At 41.6% G+C, this 23,497-nt stretch overlaps 2 protein-coding genes across 6 annotated transcripts; one reads left to right on the top strand and one right to left on the bottom strand.

The window, feature by feature from the left end:
• On the bottom strand, nucleotides 1-20,085 carry micu3b (mitochondrial calcium uptake 3b). 5 transcript variants are annotated; one of them, XM_023395997.2, is made up of 15 exons: nucleotides 19,252-19,540; nucleotides 17,229-17,376; nucleotides 14,807-14,838; nucleotides 14,489-14,567; nucleotides 11,772-11,819; nucleotides 11,589-11,671; nucleotides 11,429-11,497; nucleotides 9,911-9,952; nucleotides 7,705-7,800; nucleotides 6,939-7,027; nucleotides 6,551-6,722; nucleotides 4,836-4,944; nucleotides 3,418-3,575; nucleotides 2,646-2,714; nucleotides 1-1,177 (listed from the first exon to the last, which is right to left on the bottom strand). In XM_023395997.2, exons 1-14 carry the CDS (start codon nucleotides 19,495-19,497, stop codon nucleotides 2,646-2,648), a joined length of 1,440 nt encoding a protein of 479 aa, XP_023251765.1. In that variant the 5' UTR covers nucleotides 19,498-19,540; the 3' UTR covers nucleotides 1-1,177. The 5 variants fall into 5 exon arrangements, 4 of the variants coding, with proteins under 4 accessions (XP_023251765.1, XP_087027106.1, XP_087027104.1 ...); XR_015436456.1 differs by having other exon boundaries at nucleotides 2,646-3,575; nucleotides 19,252-19,541; XM_087170980.1 differs by lacking the exon at nucleotides 19,252-19,540 and adding an exon at nucleotides 19,977-20,085 and having other exon boundaries at nucleotides 1-3,575.
• On the top strand, nucleotides 20,063-22,352 carry fgf20b (fibroblast growth factor 20b). The gene is made up of 3 exons (XM_023395929.2): nucleotides 20,063-20,661; nucleotides 20,940-21,043; nucleotides 21,223-22,352. The coding sequence occupies exons 1-3, from the start codon at nucleotides 20,370-20,372 to the stop codon at nucleotides 21,466-21,468; spliced, it is 642 nt and encodes a 213-aa protein (XP_023251697.1). The 5' UTR covers nucleotides 20,063-20,369; the 3' UTR covers nucleotides 21,469-22,352.
• Nucleotides 22,353-23,497: the final 1,145 nt, after the last annotated feature.

Genomic DNA, 23,497 nt, shown 5'->3' with positions numbered 1-23,497 from the left:
CATGTTTTATCTCATATTTATTTCACCATGTGATTATAAATGCATCTGTGCTGTAACATCAGTGTAGCAGTCGAGGCCTGATTTAAAAGAAGTTTTCAAAACTCTTCAGGAGGTAGACTATCTAATCCAAACATTCAAAATTTAAACAGAAAGTAGTCTCAAATACAAATACATTAGTCTGGTTAATATTAGAGCGTGTAACGTGTTGATATCTTCAGTCTTTTTCAGTACATAACTCCACCCAGAGCAAACATTGTAACAGGAAACAACAGTCATCAGGTAGTAGCAGTACAAGTTAAACTCTTCCTTACAGAGCCTAAAGGGAAGGACGTTTTAATCTACTTCTCAATTAAAACCTACACTAATTTAAGCGAGAGTGTCCCAAGAGTGGAACAAACATATGGCTTCAATATTTTGCATATTTATAAAGAGGTCATCCCTGCCAGTGGCATGAAAATAGCACTTGTGTTTACTAGCCAGGAAATGATTAACAGTGTTAGCTGCCTGTAGTTAAACAGTGAAAAGCCACAGACTGAGGGTGTGTGTGTTCAGGCCTGTGGCTCTGGGGGATCCTGGAGGATTTTAGCTGCAGCGCTTTGGGAGAGAGGCGGAGGAGAAGGAGGATAAGGGGAAGGGGGAGGTGCTGCTGTCCTAAGCTGATCTGTGCAGGGGGCTGCAGAGCCGGCAAAAGGACAAAGTATGTGAGTAATGCTGCTGTCGTACAGAACAAACTCAGGATATACGGAGGATCGAGCTGAACAATACACACTGGCAGAGCAGTAATAAGACAAAGTTGGAGTTTTAGATAAATATATAAAATCAGAGTTAACAATTAATTTGATAAATATATTTACAAGTAGATAAATCAATAAATAGTTCTCAACAGGTAAAAGTGGTTAAACACACTAATTAGTGCAATTTAGAGTCCTGCAACACTGAGTTAAGTGGATTTTCTTGTGGGTTCATAATGGGTCACTTGTGTTTGTTTGACCACTTGCAAGAGCTTCGCATTAGGCTGACCACATCCTGTTTGTGCCACATCCTGTTTATTTTAAAACTTCTAAGAGAGTGTAATAAGATGCTGCAGCATGCACTAACCCGGGAGCTCTGGTAGAGAGCACAGCAGAGGCAAAGCTCATCCAGTTTGTAGCACATGCACTGATGTTGGGATCTTCACCTGGCAACAAAACAGACAGAAAATGACGCCAGTGATAAGTCCAGTGTGACTAACTGTAAACCGACAGATTAATTTATCATGAAGGCAGACTGGATAATTTGCCTCTCTCCTGCACTGAAGCTGCAGGCAATTCTTATATTACACACCAGAAATTAGATACTGAGAAACTGGAATATGAAAAACTCCTTGCACCTCTTAATCAAACAGTCAAAATGCAGCAGTAGTTCTGCAAGCTGCAGAAAAAAAAATCTGGGTCCTCTGCAGTGACTACACCTGTAGATTTTCAGCATAAAAATCCCCTTATGAGTTTTAAACAGGCAACAAACCCAGCAGCTCCTTTAAATATCTGTAATATCTGTTGATTCCTCCAGTTTTCTTAAATATCAGAAATAACACAGGGAGTATTGCCAGAACAGAGGTATGTTGACATGTGAAAAATTTTAAGTTTTATAACAATTTCTACCTTAAATTGTAGAAAATTAAAATTACCTTGCTAACTAATGCTGAACGCACAAGGAATAGTTAGAGATTTGTTTTGGCTCTTACAGTATTTGCTAGATGAGAAGATTGATATCACTCTCAGATCTGCTGGTCAATTATAAAGCTACTGCTAGCAGCTGATTAGCTTAGCTCAAAAGCCTAAAAGCGAACAAGTTGCAGTTCTATGGTTGATATTTATCAGTCTATTTCTTGTCCGGACACAGTGACTTCCTGAGGTCTCTATGGTTGCCTAGCAAACTCACAGTGACAATAAGACCACAGGCAGTCCATTACATCTCACCAAAACCACGACTGTTCATTGGGTTGTTTTTAACACAAATTAAACAAATCACACATAATATTTTGTAACCTTTGAACAGGCTAGCTGTTTGTGCTAAGCTAGCTAACCACCCGCTGACTGTAGCTTCATGATGTGGTCTTCATCCAAACTGGTGGCAAAAAAGTATTTCTAAAATTTCATAATATTCCTTTAACTGCTGAAAAGGTCACATAAAGTACCAAAGTGACATTGCCTGTTATTTGTCAGCTATTTTCTCATTTCTCTCAAAAATTCCCCAATTTTTTTGTAGATCTTTTCATATTGCAGCAAGGTTTGCAGAAATATTCAGATCAAGTCTTTTATCAAGGCAGATTATCAAGCCCTTTCCAGAAAGGTGCACTTCCTTTGAAACATTTATACGGCTTTAAACTGCACTGCTCACTGCTCATGTATGCAGACTTAAGCTGGTATCTGGTGGCAGTTGATCAGGCGTTAATATTACAGTGTAACTTAATGCTTCGGGCGAGGAGGGTGAGGGCCTCGAAACACATCTGAAAAGGCTGACTATACACTGCATTAGTGTGTGCCTGGAAACTCTGTTAGAGAATTAATGCTGCATGTTCTGCTCCTCACATTAACCACCGCTGATATGTTTTTAATCTTGTCTCATTTATCAAACAACACCGACAGTGTGAGAAAAACTTTTACCTATTTGCTCGAGAGCTCCTTCTTCATGCAGGACTTGAAAGAGATGAACTTCTCCTCCACTCGGACACCCTGTGTGTGTGTGTGTGTGTGTGTGTGTGTGTGTGTGTGTGTGTGTGTGTTTGTGTGACCGAGAGACAGCGAGAGAAAAAGAGAAATAGGGGAAAAACACCATGAGATCAGTTTCTTGTTGTCCCGCTAGGTGGCAGTATAATTTCACAAAAATCCCTAACCACAGACGCCGAGGTGAGATGTGTTTCACTAATAAAAAGTGGCAGGAGTGTAATTTAGACATGATGCCATGGAAGTGTTTAAGTGTACCATTACCTAAAGAAAAAAGAGACATAATAAGCGCTCACTTAAAGTTGTAATTAAACAGGAAAGATGGTGTTTGTGTTGATAATAGTTGCTTAAGTGGGTCTAATTGTGTAAAAGCATCCTGTTTTGTAAAAAAACATGTATTTCTGAGCTCAGCATAAACCCATATTTGCCTGTTTGTCCTTCATCAGGTTAAATCTGACTTGACTTTGCATCCATGTGTCCATCACCGAGCTCTTTGTAACTCTACACAGATGACACATTAAGAAGAAGCTGACAGACAATGCTCAGATCTTTCACATACACCGCTGTGTAGTCCTGACACCGACGTGCTGCTCTCCTTCTTCACAGGCCTCCGAGCAGCTGCTCGAGTAGGCCGGGCGGGCACATCTCCTCTGTCACCTTCAGTGTCATAAAACAGAGATAAATGCCGTTTATATGACCTGTGCTGTCTCACCCTGTCGCCGCGGTGCAGCCGGTCCTTCATGATGCCAATGAACTCCTTGTGGCTGAGTTTCCCGTCGTGATCCTCGTCAAAGATCCTGAAGACGGTGTTGACCAAATGGTGGGTCAGATTGATGCCCGTAGCCACGTAGACAGCTCGGGTGAACTCCTCTGAATAAGAAATTTAAAGTGATGAGACAAAATATTAGAAGACTTTTTTATGTCGCTGCATGCAGCCACATGACGAGCTTTACTCTTTGACATCAAGTAGCTCCTCTTTAAATGAGGGAACTACACCTACGCCAAAAACTGAGACCATTACATCCTGAACTGTATCCTAAACCTAAACTAAGACCAAAAGCAAAGGCCAAGTGCTCCACACACAGTTTTAGTTAGAACTGGGGAGGAGAGTCCACTCTGAGCTACAGGATCACAATATTATAACATCTAATACTACAACCACACCTGTTATTTACGGGAGGACAGTCTCAGACACCAAACCTTGTCCTAAGTCAATGACAGCTATTGGACTTCATCAAATATTAAAGGGGCACTCCATTGATCGGTGAAGGTCAAGGAGGTCAGTTTACTTGGAAGGAGTACTTACAGTAGTATCTTATAATGCTGTATAATGTCTAATGTGCACTGGAAGAAATGGTTTTCCTGGTGCAGAGTGAAAGAACTTGACTGGCCTCCACAGATCCCTGACCTCAACCATATCCAATACCTTCGGGATGAACTGCAACACCCTCTGCAAGCCAGGCTTTATCGTCCTACATCAGTGTCTTTCATTCACCTCACTAATGCTTTTGTGGCTGAATGGGAGCAAATCCCTGCAGCCAAGCGCCAAAATGTTGTGGAAACCCTTCCCTGAAGAGTGGAGGCCATAGTTACATGCTGTTTGTAAAGTATGAATTTAATGTTCTATGTATTAGTAGTGTTCACAGGTGAATGAACATGTGTATGACACCACAAATTAATAGTAAATAAATTAAATTGATAAAAAAAGATTGTGGTTATTAGTTTATGAAATGTTTCCATTAGCAAATACAAATTTCTAACAGATTATAGTTGGAAAGCATGTTTTTATTCATCCTCTACAGTATGTCTGCACCACATTAAGAAGATTGGAAGTTTGATATTCACCAAACTGTATTTTTTTCAAGGTGAAATTAGCACCTTTATACCCTGAGAAAGTTAAAAACATTGTTGGTCCAGCCAGTCATCTCTGCGAGCTTGTGTTTCCCCCATGAGTGCAGCTGCTATTCTTAAAGATATCCATGAATTTAACTAACTTCATAACTAACTGCAAACAGAGACATGAGAAAAAAACAAAGTGTGGGTCTCATCATGAGGAGGAAAAATATCAAAACTCACTCAAAACCAAACTATCCCGTGACCCAAGTGTATGTGTTGTATCTGAGTCTGTACCTTGACCAATGGAGCGGTTGGCAAAGTTGTACATCTGCATGGCGATGGTAAAATCCTCCAGGTTGTTTAAGAACTGGAAGAAGGACCTGAACTCCTCAAAGGTGATTCCCTGCAAAGAGATAACAGCAATAGAACAACGTCTCTTTTCTCATGAAACTCAAACCTTGTGAAATGCAACATGAGAAATGAGAAAGAAAAAAGGTGCCTCATGAAGTAAAATGGCTACACGTGTCAACACTCAAGCGAAGAAAGTGCCACAATTCACACAATACATAATAATCTGCTTCCTTTCATCCTGCGGGGGAATCCTTTAGTGTGTGTGGGACCTTGAAGCCATCAGATAGATAACGCACCCAAACAGACAAAGTATACACCGCTGGATTTTCCCTGCGCAGTATGGACACGCTGAGCTGTCAGCAGCGGGGGGAGGATTGTAGCTTTTGGGAAGAGGTCAGGCCGTTTGCAAACTTTTCTAAAGCAGATTAACCTGATACTTGCATAAACAAAAACAAAAGTGATGAATCCCTAAACATCTCAGGCTTTGCTGATGACTCAAACACTGAGCCTATTGATGTCCACTCGACCGTCCCGCAGCTTCGAGCGCCTTCTCTTGCCGGGGGCCCCGCCGAACAGGCAACACACAGGGCCTAACAAATGGAGCAATGACTAATCTGTGACGCTTTGCTGTTTTAACACGGTGAGGGCCATAAAATATCTCTTAGCCTAATGATGAGTCCCACTTGATTATCAATGGAGATCTCGCAACAGGCTACTCGAGGTGGCTGAGGAGCTGCTGGCGTCTTTTCATGCAGGTCAGCATGCCAAGAGGAAAAACAAATTAAAGCTCAAATGAGGATGCTTCACTCAACAGCTAATTCACACAGTGGTATGGAAAGAAACAGAGGAGGAAGATAGTCCCATATTCAAACAGAACAAAAATAACTACAGACATTCTTTCTTCTAACAGCCACAAGGAGCCATGTGAAGACTTTTTTTGTCACGTAAGCTTTATGTTTGTAGAAAAATTAAGCTTCCTTGGAGGGTCTTGTCAGATGGCCGAATAGCTCTGGAAACCCCCTCCAACTCTGGAATTGCTGTTGTTCATTTAAACTGCACATTGCTGTGTGTTTTTTTAGTTCATGTCAGCGACGGATGACAAAGTTGGAATTTTAAATTCAAAACTTTGCTGTTTCAAAGTTTGATAAAAGCTAATTAATAACAAATAATTCCACATCTTAGGAAAAACACTTAACGCTAAATATGAAGCTATAGCTACAACATGCAGTTGGCTTAGCTTAGCACACAGACCGTGTCTGTACAGGCACCTATATCTCTACAGGGACACTGACTGTATCTGGCCAGACAGATAAACTGTTGTTTGTCAATTAGCTCCTACACATAACTCCCCTAAACCACACATTTTTATTTAAAACTTTATGTAAGTCAAACAAATAATAGAAACAGTGAGCCAGGCTAGCTGCTCTTCACAAGAACTATCAGAGGTAAAGATGAAGTCACATCACCAATGTATTAATGTCCAGTTTAACCTCGCGTGCATCCTACTTAAGGCTCCAGTTTTTGATGTTGTATTGGATGACATCATATTGTAAGGTGTTACTGTAACTCTGTCTACCCCTTGTACTTTATGATGAGGAATGACAGCTGTCAGAGGGAACATGTGACGACAGAGTGAATCTGAAGGAGAAGCAGCGGACCTTTTCATCTGGCATGCTGTACCGCACGTTCTCCAAGTATCCGCTGACGTCGTCCACGTTGGTGTAGCGAAGGAGAATCCGAGCGAAGTCTTCCTCGCTGATGGTGGGCATGCCTTTGGAGTAGGAGAGGAACTCTATCTCAAGCACCTCTGTCTGCAGGTTGTCCATGAACCTGGAGGAGCGAGACGGACGGCAGCTGCTGACAGGAAACGCCACCACCAGGAACTCACACGCACAAAGGAACACTTAACAAAACTACCAAAGGTTTAGCTGTTGGAGGTTCAATGTGGTATGAAAATGATTAATGACAATATTACAGAGTGAGATAATAACTTTCTCCCGGACATCATGATTAATGGCAGAGCAGACAAAGGGTTTCCCAACTCACTTGTAAAAATCTTCAAACTTCAGTTCAGCTTTGCCTTTTTTCCCAAAGAAATGCACCAGCAGCGTCGTCTCTGTTTTTTCATCCACATGCTGTCAGGGGACCAAAGGTTAACTGTTATCACTCCTCATAGCTTTAAATATCCACCTCAGATGTGATATAATTTGTAAAAGCAACAACAATGCATCAAACCACAATGCACAACTGATTACTGTAATGATTAAGCCAAACTGTGTCTAAATTTTTGCTCAAAATCTCAGTTCCAGCAGCCAGGACAAGCTGTTCTGTCACATACAGGAGTATCATGGTAATGCCAGGTAAACATTAACAATGACATTTATTTAACCATGCTGAAACTTTTAGTAAAAGTGTTAGTTAATAGCCATACCCTGATGCAGCTATTGAATAATGACTCAGAGTTAATGGTTAATTTTCACTGTGCCTGAAACCAAACAGAGGGCCAGCATTTCTCATGTCTTCACGATACAAACACGGGCCATGCAACAGGTTTATTACACATGCTGCACTCCATGTTGCAGATGCTGCTTCTGTTGGAGGAAACATTAGTGGAGCTCTGAGTATTTACTCTTAGTAATAAGAGGTCAGATGCATAAACCAAGAACACGCTCCACTGCACTTTCTAGCACAGAACCTACAGGAATTTCTACAGAAACGAAAACAGTGAGGACAGTCAGATGGTACAGCAGGACCTGTTGTATAGTATTACTGTGTGTGATGTAAAGAAGCATCTTAATGACCGCTTCACTACCTCAGTGAGATCAGAAAACAGAACTTGACTCGTGCCACGTCTGAGAACATCCCACATGCCGCGGGCCTCCACATGCTGACTGTCTTTTTTAAGAACCTGTGGCCGCAGTTGAAGCACAGCTGTTAGAAGACAAAACACATCTGGCACATGTTAACTAGAGGAGGGGAAAGGAAAATGGACAGACAAGCACAAAGAGTGCACGCTGGGGCAGGAGAACAGAGACACACAGACTGGAGGGAGGATGAGGAGTCAGACATAAAGCAGTGGACAGACAGATGGGTGTGTATGCAATCCACAGAGACACGGGGACAGACAAACAATCTGACATCCATCCATACTCAAACAGGCAGAAACAGACCGGGGCTGACACCGGTGTATCTGAGAGGCCCATCAGCCCTGACATGAGCCTGCTCTGCAGCGAAGCATGCAGCCTCTTGGCAGGACACCGAGCCAACACAGCTAACACATGTCCAAAGCATGCAGGGCGTAAGACCTGGAGGGTGATTCATGCCAGGTTAACTATGTAACTGAACCCAGCCAATACATCATCAGTTGATACTAAGCTGCAAGGTAAATGCAGGTTATCAGACACCTGCCATAAACAGTACTGTTGTGAAATAGGTTCACATTTTGATTTGATGTTGTACACTTTCTTTTTTTTTTTTTGCTTTGTTTTTGCTGCTTGATGCTGTCTGGAACAAAGAAGACACTCTGTGCTATTTTTCTCAATGAGGTCACGCTCCTGCTCTCGGATTAACCAATCATTATTATTATTACAGTTTACACTGCTCCCTTCACTCGCTCAGCTGCTGTGGCACTAATATAACGAAAGCTACACTGAAGCACAGCAGTCAACAACAATTTGCTTGTAATTGGTGTCATGTGCAATTAAAAGATCACAGAAAATCTGTCTTCCAAGTAGTTAGGAAAAAAAAACTAAGATTTCTCACTCCCAGTTATTAACCAACCCATGTTGGTGTCTCTCTCTCTCTCTCTCTCTCTCTCTTTCTTTCTCTCTCTCATTCTGCTTTATCAACCTATCATTTCTTCAGTCTCAAGTCTCGACATCACCTCACTGAAACGCACACAACCAACCAGCAACAGCCAGCCGCTGTCGACACGTGTCCTTAAGTACTGCTTGCTTCATTTCATAATATTTATTTATCTTATTCAGTTTTTTCGGCGTCTAATGCCTGAGGGTGAGTGTGAGACAGCTGATAAAACAGCTTTTCCTCTGCGCCTCGTCGCTTTTCACCAGAGAGGGAGATTTATGACATGATCCCACAGCTAATTACAGAACAACTCTTTAATGCACCGCGCTGGTCCCATCTCATCCCATGAAAAGGTCCTGATACACTTGTGAGCAGAATGTGCCGGGGAAAGCCCAACCGCAGCACTGAAGACATGCCTGTTATGTGTTTTTTGAAAAGGTTTGACTTTTGAACTTTTTTGCTGGAAAGATACCTACAGTAAGGCACGAGGAATCAAAACAAAAAAGACACACCTAAAGGTAAAGTCTTCAAACAGCACTCTGAAAGGATGGGTCTGTCCCTGTGTTAGCTGTAGGCTCCTCTCTGTGTGTGCTGAGTGCTTTTCACAGCGCTGCTTCTCCTCTCTGTCTGCCATCTTCATGGTCAAACCCATCTCAAAAGGTAACCTGAGCCCAAATACCACTCCTCAAGAAACTGTAAAAATAAAACATGGGGGTCCGGGTGAAAACGTTGTCAGTCTTCAGGTAAGAGCTTTTTGAAGTGGAATCTCTCTCCCAACGCTGACAAAAGGCAAGTACATAAATCATCTATGCTGCACCCCCTCCACTACCACACACACACGCACAAACACGCACACAAACACACACACACACACACACACAAGCACAAACACACACGCACACACACACACACACACACACACAAACACGCACACAAACACACACGCACACGTATATACATATATATACACACACACACACATATATATATATATATATATGTCAGATAATGCTGAAGTACAGCGATGTATTTCATTTTCAGTGAATGTGAGTGAGGCTATCTGGTGTTAACAGAGACAAATACGGGTGGTGTGTCAGTTGTGTTTTCTATGCTAACTCACTATGCAAAAACATTTTCGGGTTAGGGAGACTGTATGCCAAAAACACATGCAACAAGCAGAACATTTTCCTTCAGGGAAAAAGAACAATACGCACATTGTGTGGCTGGGATTTGCGATGACCGTAAAGCTGCAGGATCTGAAATGCAAAAGAGAGAAGGTGCATGCATGACAGGAGGTTCATTCATAATTCACCAACAGGAAGATGGTGGGAAATTAGTTTGTAAGCTATCAATTGATTTTTTCGTCAAGTTTATTTGATGAAACTTTACCAGTCAACCAAGATTAGTCCGTCTTTTCTTCAGCTTTATGAATGCACCCAGAGTCTTCACCCTCAGCTGTGTTTTTGCAAAGCATCATTATATTTCCAAATCTAGAGTACCCATTCTAATGATCTTTTTGATGCTTATACGGGCGTCAGATTAATTCAAGACTGTCCAAAGATGCTAACGTTTGTCCCAGCAGAGTAAGCTCCTCCATGTTGTGTTTGTGTGATAAGACCTCAAAGAGTAGCTCTTATCGTTCTACTCAGCTCTGCCTGTTTACATCCACCTGCATGCGGCATAAGACAGCCTTAAAGAGATGAAAGCCTCAGGCATGTTTTACCCTGTATGACCACATTCACCTATGTGCAGCCTGTGTTCTCTCTAGGAAAACTGCAAGTGTTGCAAGCAAAAACCTACCATGTTGTATGGATGAAGCTGTGAACACAACACTGACTATCATCACCTTATTAGGCCGATATAGCAAGCGATATCTAATGTACACATCAAGCAGACTTGGAGCCACGTCAGCATTCACCTGAAGTCACGTTTCTGTTCAACTGATGTCCAGTATTCACTCTCTTTTGGCTCTGCTTTGGTCTCCAGCGACTACTGAGGGAAATATCTGGCTCTTTAGCTGCTAATTGCTCCATTGTGTTCACCAGCTAGTTGCCAACATCGCCTGTCCGCCGCTTGGAGCTCGGCAGGTAGTTCACTGGGTTTATCACAGCTTTTCTGCTGGAAAATGGGACCGAAAGGAACTTTGAGACTGAACCAAAACTGTGAAATTGCAAATGGCAAAAAAACAACAAAAAAAACAATGAGCTAAGAGATGCTTAAGTGTTTCATAGAGTTGAGGGGTCTGGTCAAAATTCTCTGTCAGTTCATAACCATGATTAGTTCAGCTTTAGACCTACATTCATTGATTTTTTGGCCACTCTGTGGCAGCAGAATGTTATAATGTTGTTGCAGGTGAGAAAAACAGCTACTGACATTAGTATTTATTTGGAGTCAGGGAATCTTGTGAATTTAAGTAAAATATTTGCTGTTCTTTTCGCCTTGTTTTGGTCTCTAAATGTTTGACTATGAGAGCCTTTTTTGCTGAACCAGTTGCTGAGAGAGATGAGGTTGAGGAAAAAAACACTGCTGTCCTGAAAACCAAAACAATCAGCTGAAAGATGCTAAAAAGCTCCGTGAAGCTGAGAGGAACTGCGAAGTTCGATGATAACTACCAGTTGTGTCACTATGACCGATTCCTTTAACATTACACATAATTGGTCCATTGTAAATACAAATATACATAAATATACTTTTATAGTTTTAGTAATAGTTTAGTAAAACTCCTGAAATACCTGATGGTCCAGTCTTTCGTCTTCAGTAACTTCTTTTCGATCTTTTTTCTTGCGGAAAATTTCTTCCAGCTGGAGAGAAGATGACACGTTCTTATGCAGACTGTGACATAAATGATCAACTGCATTTTGTTATATCCAATTATCAAGATGTGGTTCGTACCACCAAGAACTCCCTTTTGTCCACCATTTCATTCCCATCTGCATCAAACATGTTGAAAGCAATCCTGAAGCCTGCTTGGGGCTCTGAAATCAAACAAAAATGAATTACATTGGACAGTCACCTTTTAATCTCTGAATAATTTCCAAGGCAATTATATATAAGTAAATTCAAATATATACTTACTTGTTAAAATGCAGAGCAGGAAGAGGTACTCTGTGTAACTAATGACACCTGGGAAAAAGAGAAAAATTAGTCAAGCTGAGAAACAAAAACCAAATGTACCCTTTTCCGCACAAGACAGCATCAAATTGCATTAACAACGAGGTGTTTACAGATGTTCAAAGTCATGAAGCCGAGATGAATAAGCCACCCAAAGAAACAGTGCACGCCTTCAGACAAGAGTAATCTTCTCGCGCTCACTGATAACATCTTAAAAGGTGCCTTTTACTTCATGCTTGGTGTTCCTCTCACACAAACACGAGCTTTACAACTGAGCTGACCGATCTGGACACAAACCCAAACAAATTTTAAGCCTACGGCTTCTGATCGTGTTTGGGTAACAAGGTGTAATACATTCTCAAGTGATCTGTCACTGATTGAGAATGGCCGATTCAGGTTTTGTGTCGGGCCCTTCAGCTCCCTTTGTTGTGTGACACGGAGAAGGGAAGAGTAAGTGTCAGGAGACATCTCCGCCGACTCAGGAGGCTTCTCCCCTCTGACTCTGAAAGCATTCCCAAGCTTTTGTTTGCTTGGGAAGATAGAGAATCGAGCTCAGATAGTTCTGGGTGACTGCTCTGGGTGTTATGGGAAAAGAACTCAGGGAATACAGGGTTTGCTGCAGGGAGATATTTTCAGAGAGAGGAACACTAAAGGGAAAAAAACAAAAAAACTGGCAAACAAAGATGGAGTTTTTACTCTGTCTTACATTTCCTCTAGAGGCGGAAACTATGCTGCTAATAGGATGATGTAAAAACCTCTGAAACACATACAAACTGGGGTGTGAAAAGAGAATTAGTGATGCATGCCATTAGACAAAGTTCATATAAAAATTCCCCACGACAAAGTGCTCCGTTCTCTCGCCCCAGCTCTCAATGTTTGGCAGGTACGGTCTTATAATGACAACAGATCTCTAGCTTCAAAGCCTTTAAAGCTTAAATGGGTTGAGGAGAGGAAAAAAAAACTTTTAAGATTCCAGCCATGTCTCTCCAATACCACACACCTTCACTCCTGGAGGGAGCCCCCCTCCTCCCTGCAGCTCAGCCTCTGAGCTCAAGTAGATGTTGTTAGACAATACAAAGAATTCCACAGAAACACTTCATACAGAGTGGCAGTCCCGGAGATGTAATCCAATGCCATTCTTAGGCTTCATAATGTCCATGGTGATCAGGGGGGTGGCCAGTGGGACATGTCTCAACATAGCTGGGTTCAAACAGCTCCCTCATTCTCTAAAGCAACGCTTTGTTCACAGATCAATCCAGTCCTTTTTTCCCTGACAAAGCCACAACGTTTAACAGCAGGATTAAAAGCCCCAAATCCCAGCATTGGCACTTAGCTAAAGCAACAGGGTAGAGAGCAGAACAGTGAGATCTGATGCTCCACTGGCTCGTCTGACCTACTGAGCGGGAGTGTGCAGGCCAGGTGGGAAAATTAAAAAAGAGTTTCAGTCACAATGATGACTTCATTTTCTTCACACAACGTTACTAAGAACAGAAGAGAGCATAAGTTTCACAAACCGCATTTAGTTGAATCAGATTCTGTTTTCAAAAACACCCATGAAGACTCCATATGTGCCGAGTGCAGTGCTCAAATACGGTGCCATTTGTTTACAAGCTTGAGGAATCTGTGCAATGAATATCACTTAACATAATAACAGATTGGGAAGTCCTGAAGCCAAGTCCTACTGCTTCCCTCCCAAAGCTGTCAGCATTTGTTGAGCAATAGCACCCAAAATGTTTAGGGCTACAACTAATAATAATTCTATTAAATGTATTAATCATTTTGTTTATCAAATGTCAAATAACAGCCTGTCACAATTTACCAGAGCCCCAAGGAGGCATCTTTGAATTGCTCGTTTTGTCCAACCACCAGTCCAAAACCCAAACACATTCACTTAACTACCGTATATGAGCTGCACAACCTCACAAATGGGCAGCTGGAACCAGAGAATATTTGGTATTTTTGCTTGAAAAATTATGAATAAAGATTAATTGAATACCATGATCTGAAATGTTTGCTAAGTTTTTACTGTGTGCAGTATAATGCACATAAGTAAAAAAGGAGCAAAAAAAAACAAGTGTCATCATCAGTAGAAAACCTTTTTACCTTCCCTATCTAACGTCTGATGGAGGTTTGTGATGCAAATGAAGCTAAAATTTCACTCAAGTCTAATCAGTGGCATTTTAGAGTCTTCAATTAATTCATTCCAGTTAATTGCTACTGTCACAAAGAGTTGTTTAACAGCTGAGCTAGACATGCTAAAATGTGATGGTTGTCTAGGAATAATTCATGATTTATGTGCGTAGGTTTAAAAGGAGCTTTTTTTCCTAGGATATTATGAAATTATACAGTTCTTTCCAGGAAACTTCACAGTTATTTAATTTTTATTAGACAAGGGAGGAACTTTATGTATATTATCAATGGACCAGGCCCTCCTGCAAAGGTTACCTGAGAATAAATCTACAACATGTTACCGGACTGATGGAGAGATAAGATAGCATTTACAGCACACACTTTCTGCTCTAGATTATGTGAGGCTGACATGCACAACAGAGCACACTCTGAACAAGACATGGGAGGCCTTAATATGACAGCTTAAAAAAATAGAAGCACAAAGGGGAATTATTCAGTAACATTCAAGGATTTATGAGTACAGCTCTAATACAGCAGGTAGGTTCCTTTACCTCGTTCACGAAGATTCCTGAACAAATTAGATGATCCTTTCCAAACAGGCGGGGTATCAGCCATCATCTTCTCTAATTCCTGAGAGAGCACAGGAAAATCCCACACCACTCATTCATTTCTAATTCCTGGGTATTTACAACATCTAACACAATGTTTGTTGGCATTACAGGCATTACAGTAATTGTAGACGTAAAGCAGAGATTCTCCTCAAGATCAAAAAAAGTGAAAAAGTGACAGACTGAGGATTTATTTAGCTCGAGCTTCCTCTTCAATGGATAAATATATTAATAGGATTTGTGAACAACAGATCAACGCACCTTTTTTGTAAGTGACCTCCATGCTCTTTTACCTAAAAAAAACATAAGATTACCAGTTAGCAGCTCTTCTGTCTGTGGGGTTTTACATTTTAATGCTGAGTACTACATGTATATATTCCAGGATACAGAACTGGGAAACAAAAGTGAAAACAGGTGTTTATGTGGACAGCAAAATAAGCTTCATATCTCCATGGACACATTCCAATGATCAATAAAGCAGAAGATAAGATGGATGTGTCGTAAAAAAACACCAGGCTGGGGAATCACGTCAATAACAGTGATAATAACCCTTTACTGACACATTTTAAAGCCTGCGTATAAAGCTGGGATTATGATTTCCATGTGACAGCTCGCTCTCCACCGAAGTTGAGCAAACGGGGATATTGTCCTCAGTGCAGGCATGTATTTGATGCTTTCAATTAATGTTTCATAACCTGCAATTCTTGTGGATCTCATATGAATAATTTAAACGACAGCACTTTAGGTTTTGACTCAAATGACTCACTGCTACGTGGCCATAACTGCACCAACCTCTGTTCCATGTGTCGTCTCTGAAATTAAATCATCACTGATGCATAATGTTCACATCCAAGGTCATCCCAAACATCCACAGGAATGACAAAACTCTTCTCTTTACAGCCACAATATAACCATAAAACACCTTGATTACCATTTTGCAACACATTAGCCATTAGCAACCAGAGGATGATGATGTCAAAGGGTTTGTTGCTCCATTAGTGCCCCGTGTTTCACTTCCTCATTATATGTATGGCCAGTGAAACCCTGTTCAAACATTACAGCTGAGCCACACACCAAATCATAATCAATCACAGTAATCAGAATACTTTATCATTACATTTATGACATCCATGTTCAGTTGTTTGGTCTCTCTGGGTCTCTGCGAGTTTGTTGCCATATAAATGAGCCATAAAAGTGGGGTTGCTGGTAAAGATGTCTATCTTTATGCAGGTGTTATGACTGAAGCACTTCAAGCCGCAACTTATTGTCTGATGACACTTCCCAGGCCCTCAGCAACAAGTCCTCTTCCAGCAAACAACAGTGAGGTTTTTTTTTTAGATCTCGAGTAATGGGAGGATGAAGGAGCAGGGATTTATCTGATGACTTGACGGAAATGTAATTAAGCAAATGGCTGCTGACAAATATAGCTGATTTCTCCACACAGCTGCAAAGATTATCCAGGCTGAGATGCATCTGCAGTGCAGCACCCGCTTACAGTGCAGGAAGAATAAAGAAAGGTACATCTGCTGCTATGAGAGGGGAATTAATAAGTTGATTCATTGACTTGCAGATGTATAGAAAATGAATTGCACAGTATTTTTGATAATCAATTAGCCTAATTGTTTCTGTCATCTTTTAAGCAAATATATGTGTAATAATAAACTAAACATCTTTGTTGGTTGGTTCGGGAGTTTTCGTCATTTTAAAACCACATTCTCTATATTCTCTACAGACTCTATATTCTGCATCTGAAACAGATTGAATTGGCTTGTTTCCATAAAAGAAACATTTCAAGGAACCCAAGAACTTTCACAGGAACTTCACCTGTGCTTCAACTGGAGGAATCAAGGTCTGCATAGTTCTTCCATAATTCCTGACCTTAAAGAAGTCTGTCCTCTGAACTTTCTGACTTTCTGATGGCCCAGGAACTACTGGGAAAGAGTGTGAAGTCTTTAATGTTGCTCACTGGTCGAACTCAAAGTCCAGGATTCTGCAGCTTTTGTACAGAATTAATTCACGTGGTCAGCAAGCACTTCTAGTCCCACTACAATTAATATTACGATGAATGTTGCTTGTGATTTTTATTGATGCTAAAAACAAAGTTACATTGTCAACTACTCTGATGATAAAGAGATCAGGCGAGTGAAAGAGAGAAACAAAACTTAATTTGATTTGATTTAATGCAGTCGTGTACTAAAGAGAACTTTATGTCAAATAACGGCAACAATTTTTATCTTTTAAATTTGTCTAATGTTGACAGTTACGATGGAAACACAAGCACAGATAGACTTTGGCGGATAGAGATTTTGGTTCCTAGATTCATCCCTGAATTTTGTTCCCATGGCCGCTTAGTTCCTGGAACTACTTGCTCAAAAAGAAGTAAATGTTTAACATCAATAGAGCTAATTAACACTTTAATGATCAATTAATATGGTGACTATTTTCTCAGTTAACAGATAGATCATTTGTTCTATAAAATGATTTAAAAGAATAGCCATCATAAGTTTCCAGAGCTCATGGTGAGGGTTTCCAGTTCAATAATCCAAAACCAACAAACAATGATAAAAGAGAGAAAATGAGCCAATTATAGATACAGACAGATATTCACATTTACTCCTCTGAGCGCTTTACAAACCTCTCTTGTGTCTGAATGTTTAGTGCTGAGTAAAAGAAGCTCACTCACTCTTTGGTTCATTCAGAGTGACGGATTCGATGAAGTTGAGTGGAGTCATGTAGAGCTGGCCCTCGTACTCCACTGAACCAAACAGGCGAAACCTGTTTTCATAGGATGACATGTACACATCTCCATCATCCAGACCATAGGTCCTGGCCTGTGAACACACACACACACACACACACACACACACACACACACACACACACACGCACACGCATACACACAATCATGAAATATTGCGCATCATATCAACAGTGATAATACTGTCTGAAAGATGCTTTTTATGAAATCCACAGAAGCTCTTCTTGTCATGAAAAGCCTCGCTCACATGGAACAACAAAGAGGCCCATGCTTTAATTCAGTAATGGGGCGCATGTTATGTCAGCTCTATTTTTCATCCCTGTGCACCAGATAATGTCCCTACAACTGTTCAGACGCAGCCAGATCAGAAGGCTGGATTGGTGAAGACAGAGTGGATCTCTCTGTCAGGTGGCACAGTGCCAGGTCCGCTGGGCACAGAGCAAACACCCAGGGAATGTGTGCCCCCCTCTGCTAACCATTAAACCCCCTCTAACCACCCCCACCTCTCATCAAATGTCAGCCCCTCCACCAAGCCCCAGTGTCCAGTTTCATGTGTCCCTGAATTCCTGCTGCCTGTGGACACCAGTCAGCTTTACCTCCTTCCTACCTGCACATATCAAACAATCTCCTGTGCAAGCCAGATCTGATTTACATGTTTGTTTACATCTCCTGTGATCCGTGAAAATCATTTCAACTTTGTCAACACATGTCTGAGCGAGAGACTGAGAAGTGCTGGTATGCAGGCTAATAGGGCCAGATACACATTGCACAAGGGGCAGACAACATAAGTTGAAGGTCTGACATGTAAATAATTACAACAGTGCTGCGAAAACTTGGGTAAAGCTAATAATTACTGCTGGAATTATTAGTAAATTCAATGATTGATATATGATGACAGTGATGGAGGGGCCATAAACTGAAACACATTGGTCTCTCAATAAAGTTGTGGCTTGAGTTTTGACACTTCGTTTCTATTTACCATTTTCCTGCACCTCTGAAGTAGGTGACACTGTGCCAGAAATGCCCACTTTGTGAGTAATAGATTAATCGACTTCATCATTTATGCTCTAAATAGATACAATTCCTACCAGCTTAAGCTTCTCAACTGTGAGGATTTACTGCTTTTATGTTTTGTATGACTTTAAAGAGAATATCTTTGGGTTTGTGTCGGCTATATGAAGACACCAAATTGTAATAAGCGGTGATGGATGACAAAGAAGACTTAATCAGTTATTTTAATAAATAATCAATGGATTAATCAACATGAAAATAATCATTAGTTCTGGTCCTACCTATGAGAATTAATTGGAAATTGTTATTTGTATCTGTTCTCTCCACCTCTGTAGTTTCATGGAGTGGTCAAAATAATAAGAACAACTTAAATCCAAAAACAACACAACAAAGTTTAAGTATGACCTCAGAAACAATCATAATTTCTTCGATAGTATCAACGTTTACACTGAAAGCTTCTCAGAGGTAGCCTGTAGTTCATTGTTGGGCTTTTGTATGAGCCACATAATATAGTCAGGTTTTCCATTATTTCTTGTCCATCCTTAAATAATATAAATATTGAACAATGAATATGAGTAATAGGTCTAGTTTGTCTTAAATTCACTAAGGTTGAATGCGACAAAAGCAGACAAAACGTTTAATTATGGCAGCCATCAGGTCACGTGAGCTCAGACGCCTTTGACCATTTTGCCATTTCAGCACCAAAGGTCGCGGATAGCTCCTGATGGTGACGACACATTATCACCGGTATTATTGTATTTCACGTGCACGTAATGATGTGAGACGAGCTAATTAGTGGACATGCAGATGCTCTGGCTATTACTGCCATGTTCTCATAGAAACTGAAACTGAGATTGAATTGACTTTTTCGGTCGGACTGTATGTGAGCTGAATGTTTACACTAAAGCCCCGCTGCTTCATAAATGCCCCACTGTACCTTATCGGTGGCAGAAACTGACGGCAACGCCAGATGCAAGAGCCGAGCCTCGACATGGCTCTTCAGTCCGGAGCGCCTACCGACAAACGAGCAGCAGTAATAAACAGCACCGGCCGCGGCGGTGACACACGCTCCAGCTGCAACGACTTTCAGCGCTTTGGCCGCTGGAGGAGACGTTTGTTGTCCCCGTGTCCCTGTTCTGGAGCTGTTAGTGAGTGAAGGGATGAGCCTGCGCAGGGCAGCCATGGCTGTTTACACTGAGGTGTCGTAACCGGTAACACACAGAGCAGAGTAGAGCAGAGCAGCGCGAGCCGCCTGCTGCTCCAAGCTCGCGAGAAATGCCGTGGGTATTTCAAGTCGCCCTGTAATTAAAGGGCGTCAAATTCGTGCGAGTGAAGTAAATGTTGAAATATTTGGAATAAAGATGAAAATTGACATTAAATTATTTCTCATCACTCGTGGGTTGATTTAAAGTGTCATATGTTTCATACTAGCGGGTTTGATTTGAATTTTAAGTGATGTCAGAGCTCAGTTTAAGCCCCCAGCCCACTATCAACTCTCCCTCTCTGTGTCTCTCTTATTTTATGCCTTTGGGAGAAGGAAAAAAAATCCCTGCCAGGGCACGTCTGAACTGTGACAGCCCCGCCCATTACTAGTCCTGTGGTTTTGCACCTGCCTCACCACCCCTGCCACTTTGAGCGCAAAACCTCCAGGAGCTCCTTTACCTGCACTGCCGCGTCTATTCAGCACTGAATCCCTCTCTGCTGTGTCTCTTCCACGGCTCCGCTGAGGCAGCACCATCCGCTGTGAACAGGTATGCAACATGAGGGCTTTCTGAAGAGCAAATGCAGCCCACCTCCAACTGATGAAGACGCTGTGATAAAGGCAGATAAAAGAGGAAATCGGTGCAGAAAGCAGCGAAGATCTGGTGACTGTTTCATGTCAGGGAAGAGAAATCCGTGCGTCCGCGTGTCCTTGCACCACGGGGACATGTGCTAAGTAACGGAGGAGGTGGACGTAAACATGCAATAAGTGACAGTGGAAACCAGGTAGCCTACTACGCAAGTGCGCTCCCTCCGGACCTCCACACTGAACTTTACCCGCTGAGCTTTGACGCGATGGCTGCTGCTGCTGCTGCTGCTCTGGGGGAAGTTGGAGGCGTCTTGCACGGCATCGATGGTGTCGCACATGTCGGGTCCCATTTCCTCCTGACCCCTCTCGGGGACAGTCCGACGCTTCTGGGGGAACACCTCATACCTGGGGACAGGCTCTCCCGGAGCACCACGGCGGATTTAACGCACCTCAAAGGGATTCTGAGGAGGAGACAGTTATACTGCAGAACTGGATTTCATCTGGAAATACTTCCGGATGGCACAGTGCAAGGGACGAGGAAGGACCACAGTCGCTTTGGTAAACACAGAGATTATTATTTTTAATGTAGAAATATATATAACGTGTTATAAAGTTAGCAACATAATAAAACAAACAAAAATGAAAATAATCAGCAGCAAGAAAGAGTGAATAACATGATGAGAATAAAAATGTATGATGTAATTCTGTTTATTAAAATGTGTTAATTGTGCCAATAGGCTGCTGACAGTGTTGAATCAGGATTTTTCAGTTTCTTTGATAATATTCTTTCATCTTTCACAAAGTCTGTACAGAACAACTGTGTTATTCTTCTCCAGGTATTTTGGAATTCATAAGCCTTGCTGTTGGATTGATAAGCATTAGAGGGGTGGACAGTGGACTCTATCTGGGGATGAATGACAAAGGAGAGCTGTATGGCTCTGTAAGTACCATCTTTGCTTATTCATGTTGCCCAAATCCTCATTTTCAACTATGTGATAACACCAGGCGTCTCATATTTGGAGAAGTTGAGTTCCATGAGGATACATTTAAAGACATAAAGAAATGTGTCATTAGTTTTTCTCACATGATTTCTCTTATGTTGTTTCCTTTTGTTTTCAGGAGAAGCTCACAGCTGAATGTGTCTTCAGGGAGCAGTTCGAGGAGAACTGGTACAACACATACTCCTCCAACCTCTACAAACACGGAGACAAAGGGACGCGTTATTTTGTGGCATTGAATAAAGACGGGACACCAAGAGATGGGACTAAATCCAGGCGGCACCAGAAATTTACACACTTTTTGCCCAGGCCTGTGGACCCTGACCGTGTGCCAGAGCTGTACAGGGATATCCTGGGACACAGCTGAGACCCGGAGGACTGGTGCAGATCAGGAATAGCTGCTAAAACCCTCAGAGGCAGGGAGCAGAGAAGAGAAAGAGGGACGCAGGCAGGGATGTGGCCGGTGCAAGGCTCGTGGACAGCAGCCTGACCGGCAGGGATAAAGGTACCAGGGCCTCTTGTAGGAATGCACGGGCCATCTCTCAGCAGCCAGGACGGCAGGCTAGAATGTCTGCAAGCTCGGCATGAGGGGGTCGTTTGTTTCAGAGGCAGGACGACCCTAAAAAGTACCTGCGTGGAATAGGAGATGAATGGGAAACAGAGCTGAATGGTCAGGGAGCATCTCCTCTGTTGACTGTTGGACAGAGACGTCAGCTGATGTGGAGTCTGTGGGAATCTAGTATCACAAGATGGTACTTTTTATTTGGGTACTGTGTCAGAGCCGCAGTTTGTTCAGAAGGACTTTGAAGGAATCCAGTTTTTTTTCTTATCTGTGTCTAGACCATTTTAAAAAGAGCAAAGCGTAACAATTTATTTATTCCTTTTAGATACATATATTTATGTTATATATTTATTTATTTGAGAATATATTTTTACAGTTAAATCCAATATAGAAACTGTATCGATTATATAAAGACTGAGACACTGTACCGTTATGTCTTTTATTTTGAGAACAGCTCAGCCAGTGATATGATGTAATATGGGCAAAAATATGAAACGTGTTAGCAAAATTTGGAAAAGATCCTCACATCTGAAATGCATTTTATCAAAATCAGATAACTGTGAATCAACTTATTAAAATTTCTTTGTCTGTTTGAAACAGTGATTATAACCACACTACTGTTACATGTCTGTCAGCAGAATCTGAAGTTGACAATACAAACAATAAATTGCTCAAAATGTGATCAAAAAGCTTTTTTTTCAGCCTGTATGATCAGAGATGAAGGTATTTTGTGTGCACTCATAATCAGTCTTCCTATAAACAACCCATGTTTTTACTTTTAACAGCACAATATTTAATAGGAAGTATACTTTACTGGTTGCTTTTGTCTTTCAGAGTCTAAACATATAAACCTGCTTACGAGATCAATGTTGTCTTTCTTTATGGACACCATTATGCCAGGGGATGAGTCGCAGACCTGATGCACGCATAAAACTTCAAAGCGTCCCTCCTGAACACTGTGAATGTAGAGGTCCCACAACAACATGATCAGGACCAAATAAAATCTGACCTTTAGCTCAGGCTCTGTAACTTTAGCAGCTGTATAAAAGTGGAGGTCAGAGCAATAAGGATTGAGTAACCTCTGCTGACAGTTTGAGGATTGCAGACTTGTTGAAATATCTAACCATAGAACGTAAAGGAGGCCGCGGCATCTTTAAGTCTTTTTCTGTTCATATGTTAAAAATGTTTAATGTAAAGTGTAACGTCTTTTTTATTTCAAAGCAATTGAACTTTTTTTTTTTTTTTAAACCCACTATCTCATATCTGTGCACAGTTACCTCCACGGTTGGGAGCAGATCTGTGTTGAAGCATGAAAGCTCAGCCTGTGATCTCAGCAAGTGTGTGTGATGGCGAGCCAGTGGGGGTGTCTCGATACGGGGAGTCAACCCCGCTGCCAGCTCTCTCCTGTCTGCAGCACGACGCTGTGGGACTTTCCCACTTGCACACCTTGAACATCAACGCGCTTCTGTCGTCGATTAATGACAGCATCCCACAGTGTATTATAACCTGCGTACACATGGACATCCCCTGTCCACCGGGTAAACACACGCAAGCCTATAACAACATGAAAAAGGGATTGTGATGCGAGTTTTTCTGGAAAGATACTGTCACTGCTCGGCTTTCTTTAGCTTCTCAGAAAAGTTAACGAGCATGAAAGTTATGGACAGGACGTACTTCATTCCTGTCCTGTCCCATCTTCCCAAGCTTAATAGTTTGTCCATGACTTTGACCGGCAGCTTTTTTTTGTTGTTGTTGTTGCAATACCTCCAAAGTGACTAAAGTTTCAGTACAGAGCTCCTTGCAATTACCTTTGTGGCCATGAAAAGCACACTTT

Source organism: Seriola lalandi, unplaced genomic scaffold (genome assembly GCF_002814215.2).
Source record: "Seriola lalandi dorsalis isolate HSWRI2012SDOR001 ecotype SW California unplaced genomic scaffold, Sedor1 jcf7180002054971, whole genome shotgun sequence".
Lineage (NCBI taxonomy): Eukaryota > Metazoa > Chordata > Actinopteri > Carangiformes > Carangidae > Seriola > Seriola lalandi.
Note: the sequence above shows the minus strand (reverse complement) of the source record. Positions and strands in the feature narration are given on the sequence as shown.

Bases quoted from the DNA above. Each gene is read 5' to 3' on its own strand.
- micu3b (XM_087170978.1), bottom strand. From the start codon at position 19,497: ATGGCTGCCCTGCGCAGGCTCATCCCTTCACTCACTAACAGCTCCAGA. The intron at 11,820-14,488 runs GTAAAGGAACCT...TCTTTTTCCCAG, and splicing joins CAGGAATCTTCGTGAACGAG to GTGTCATTAGTTACACAGAG. The intron at 7,028-7,704 runs GTAGTGAAGCGG...GTCCCCTGACAG, and splicing joins TGTTTTCTGATCTCACTGAG to CATGTGGATGAAAAAACAGA.
- fgf20b (XM_023395929.2), top strand. From the start codon at position 20,370: ATGGCTGCTGCTGCTGCTGCTGCTCTGGGGGAAGTTGGAGGCGTCTTG. The intron at 20,662-20,939 runs GTAAACACAGAG...ATTCTTCTCCAG, and splicing joins GAAGGACCACAGTCGCTTTG to GTATTTTGGAATTCATAAGC. The intron at 21,044-21,222 runs GTAAGTACCATC...TTTTGTTTTCAG, and splicing joins AAGGAGAGCTGTATGGCTCT to GAGAAGCTCACAGCTGAATG.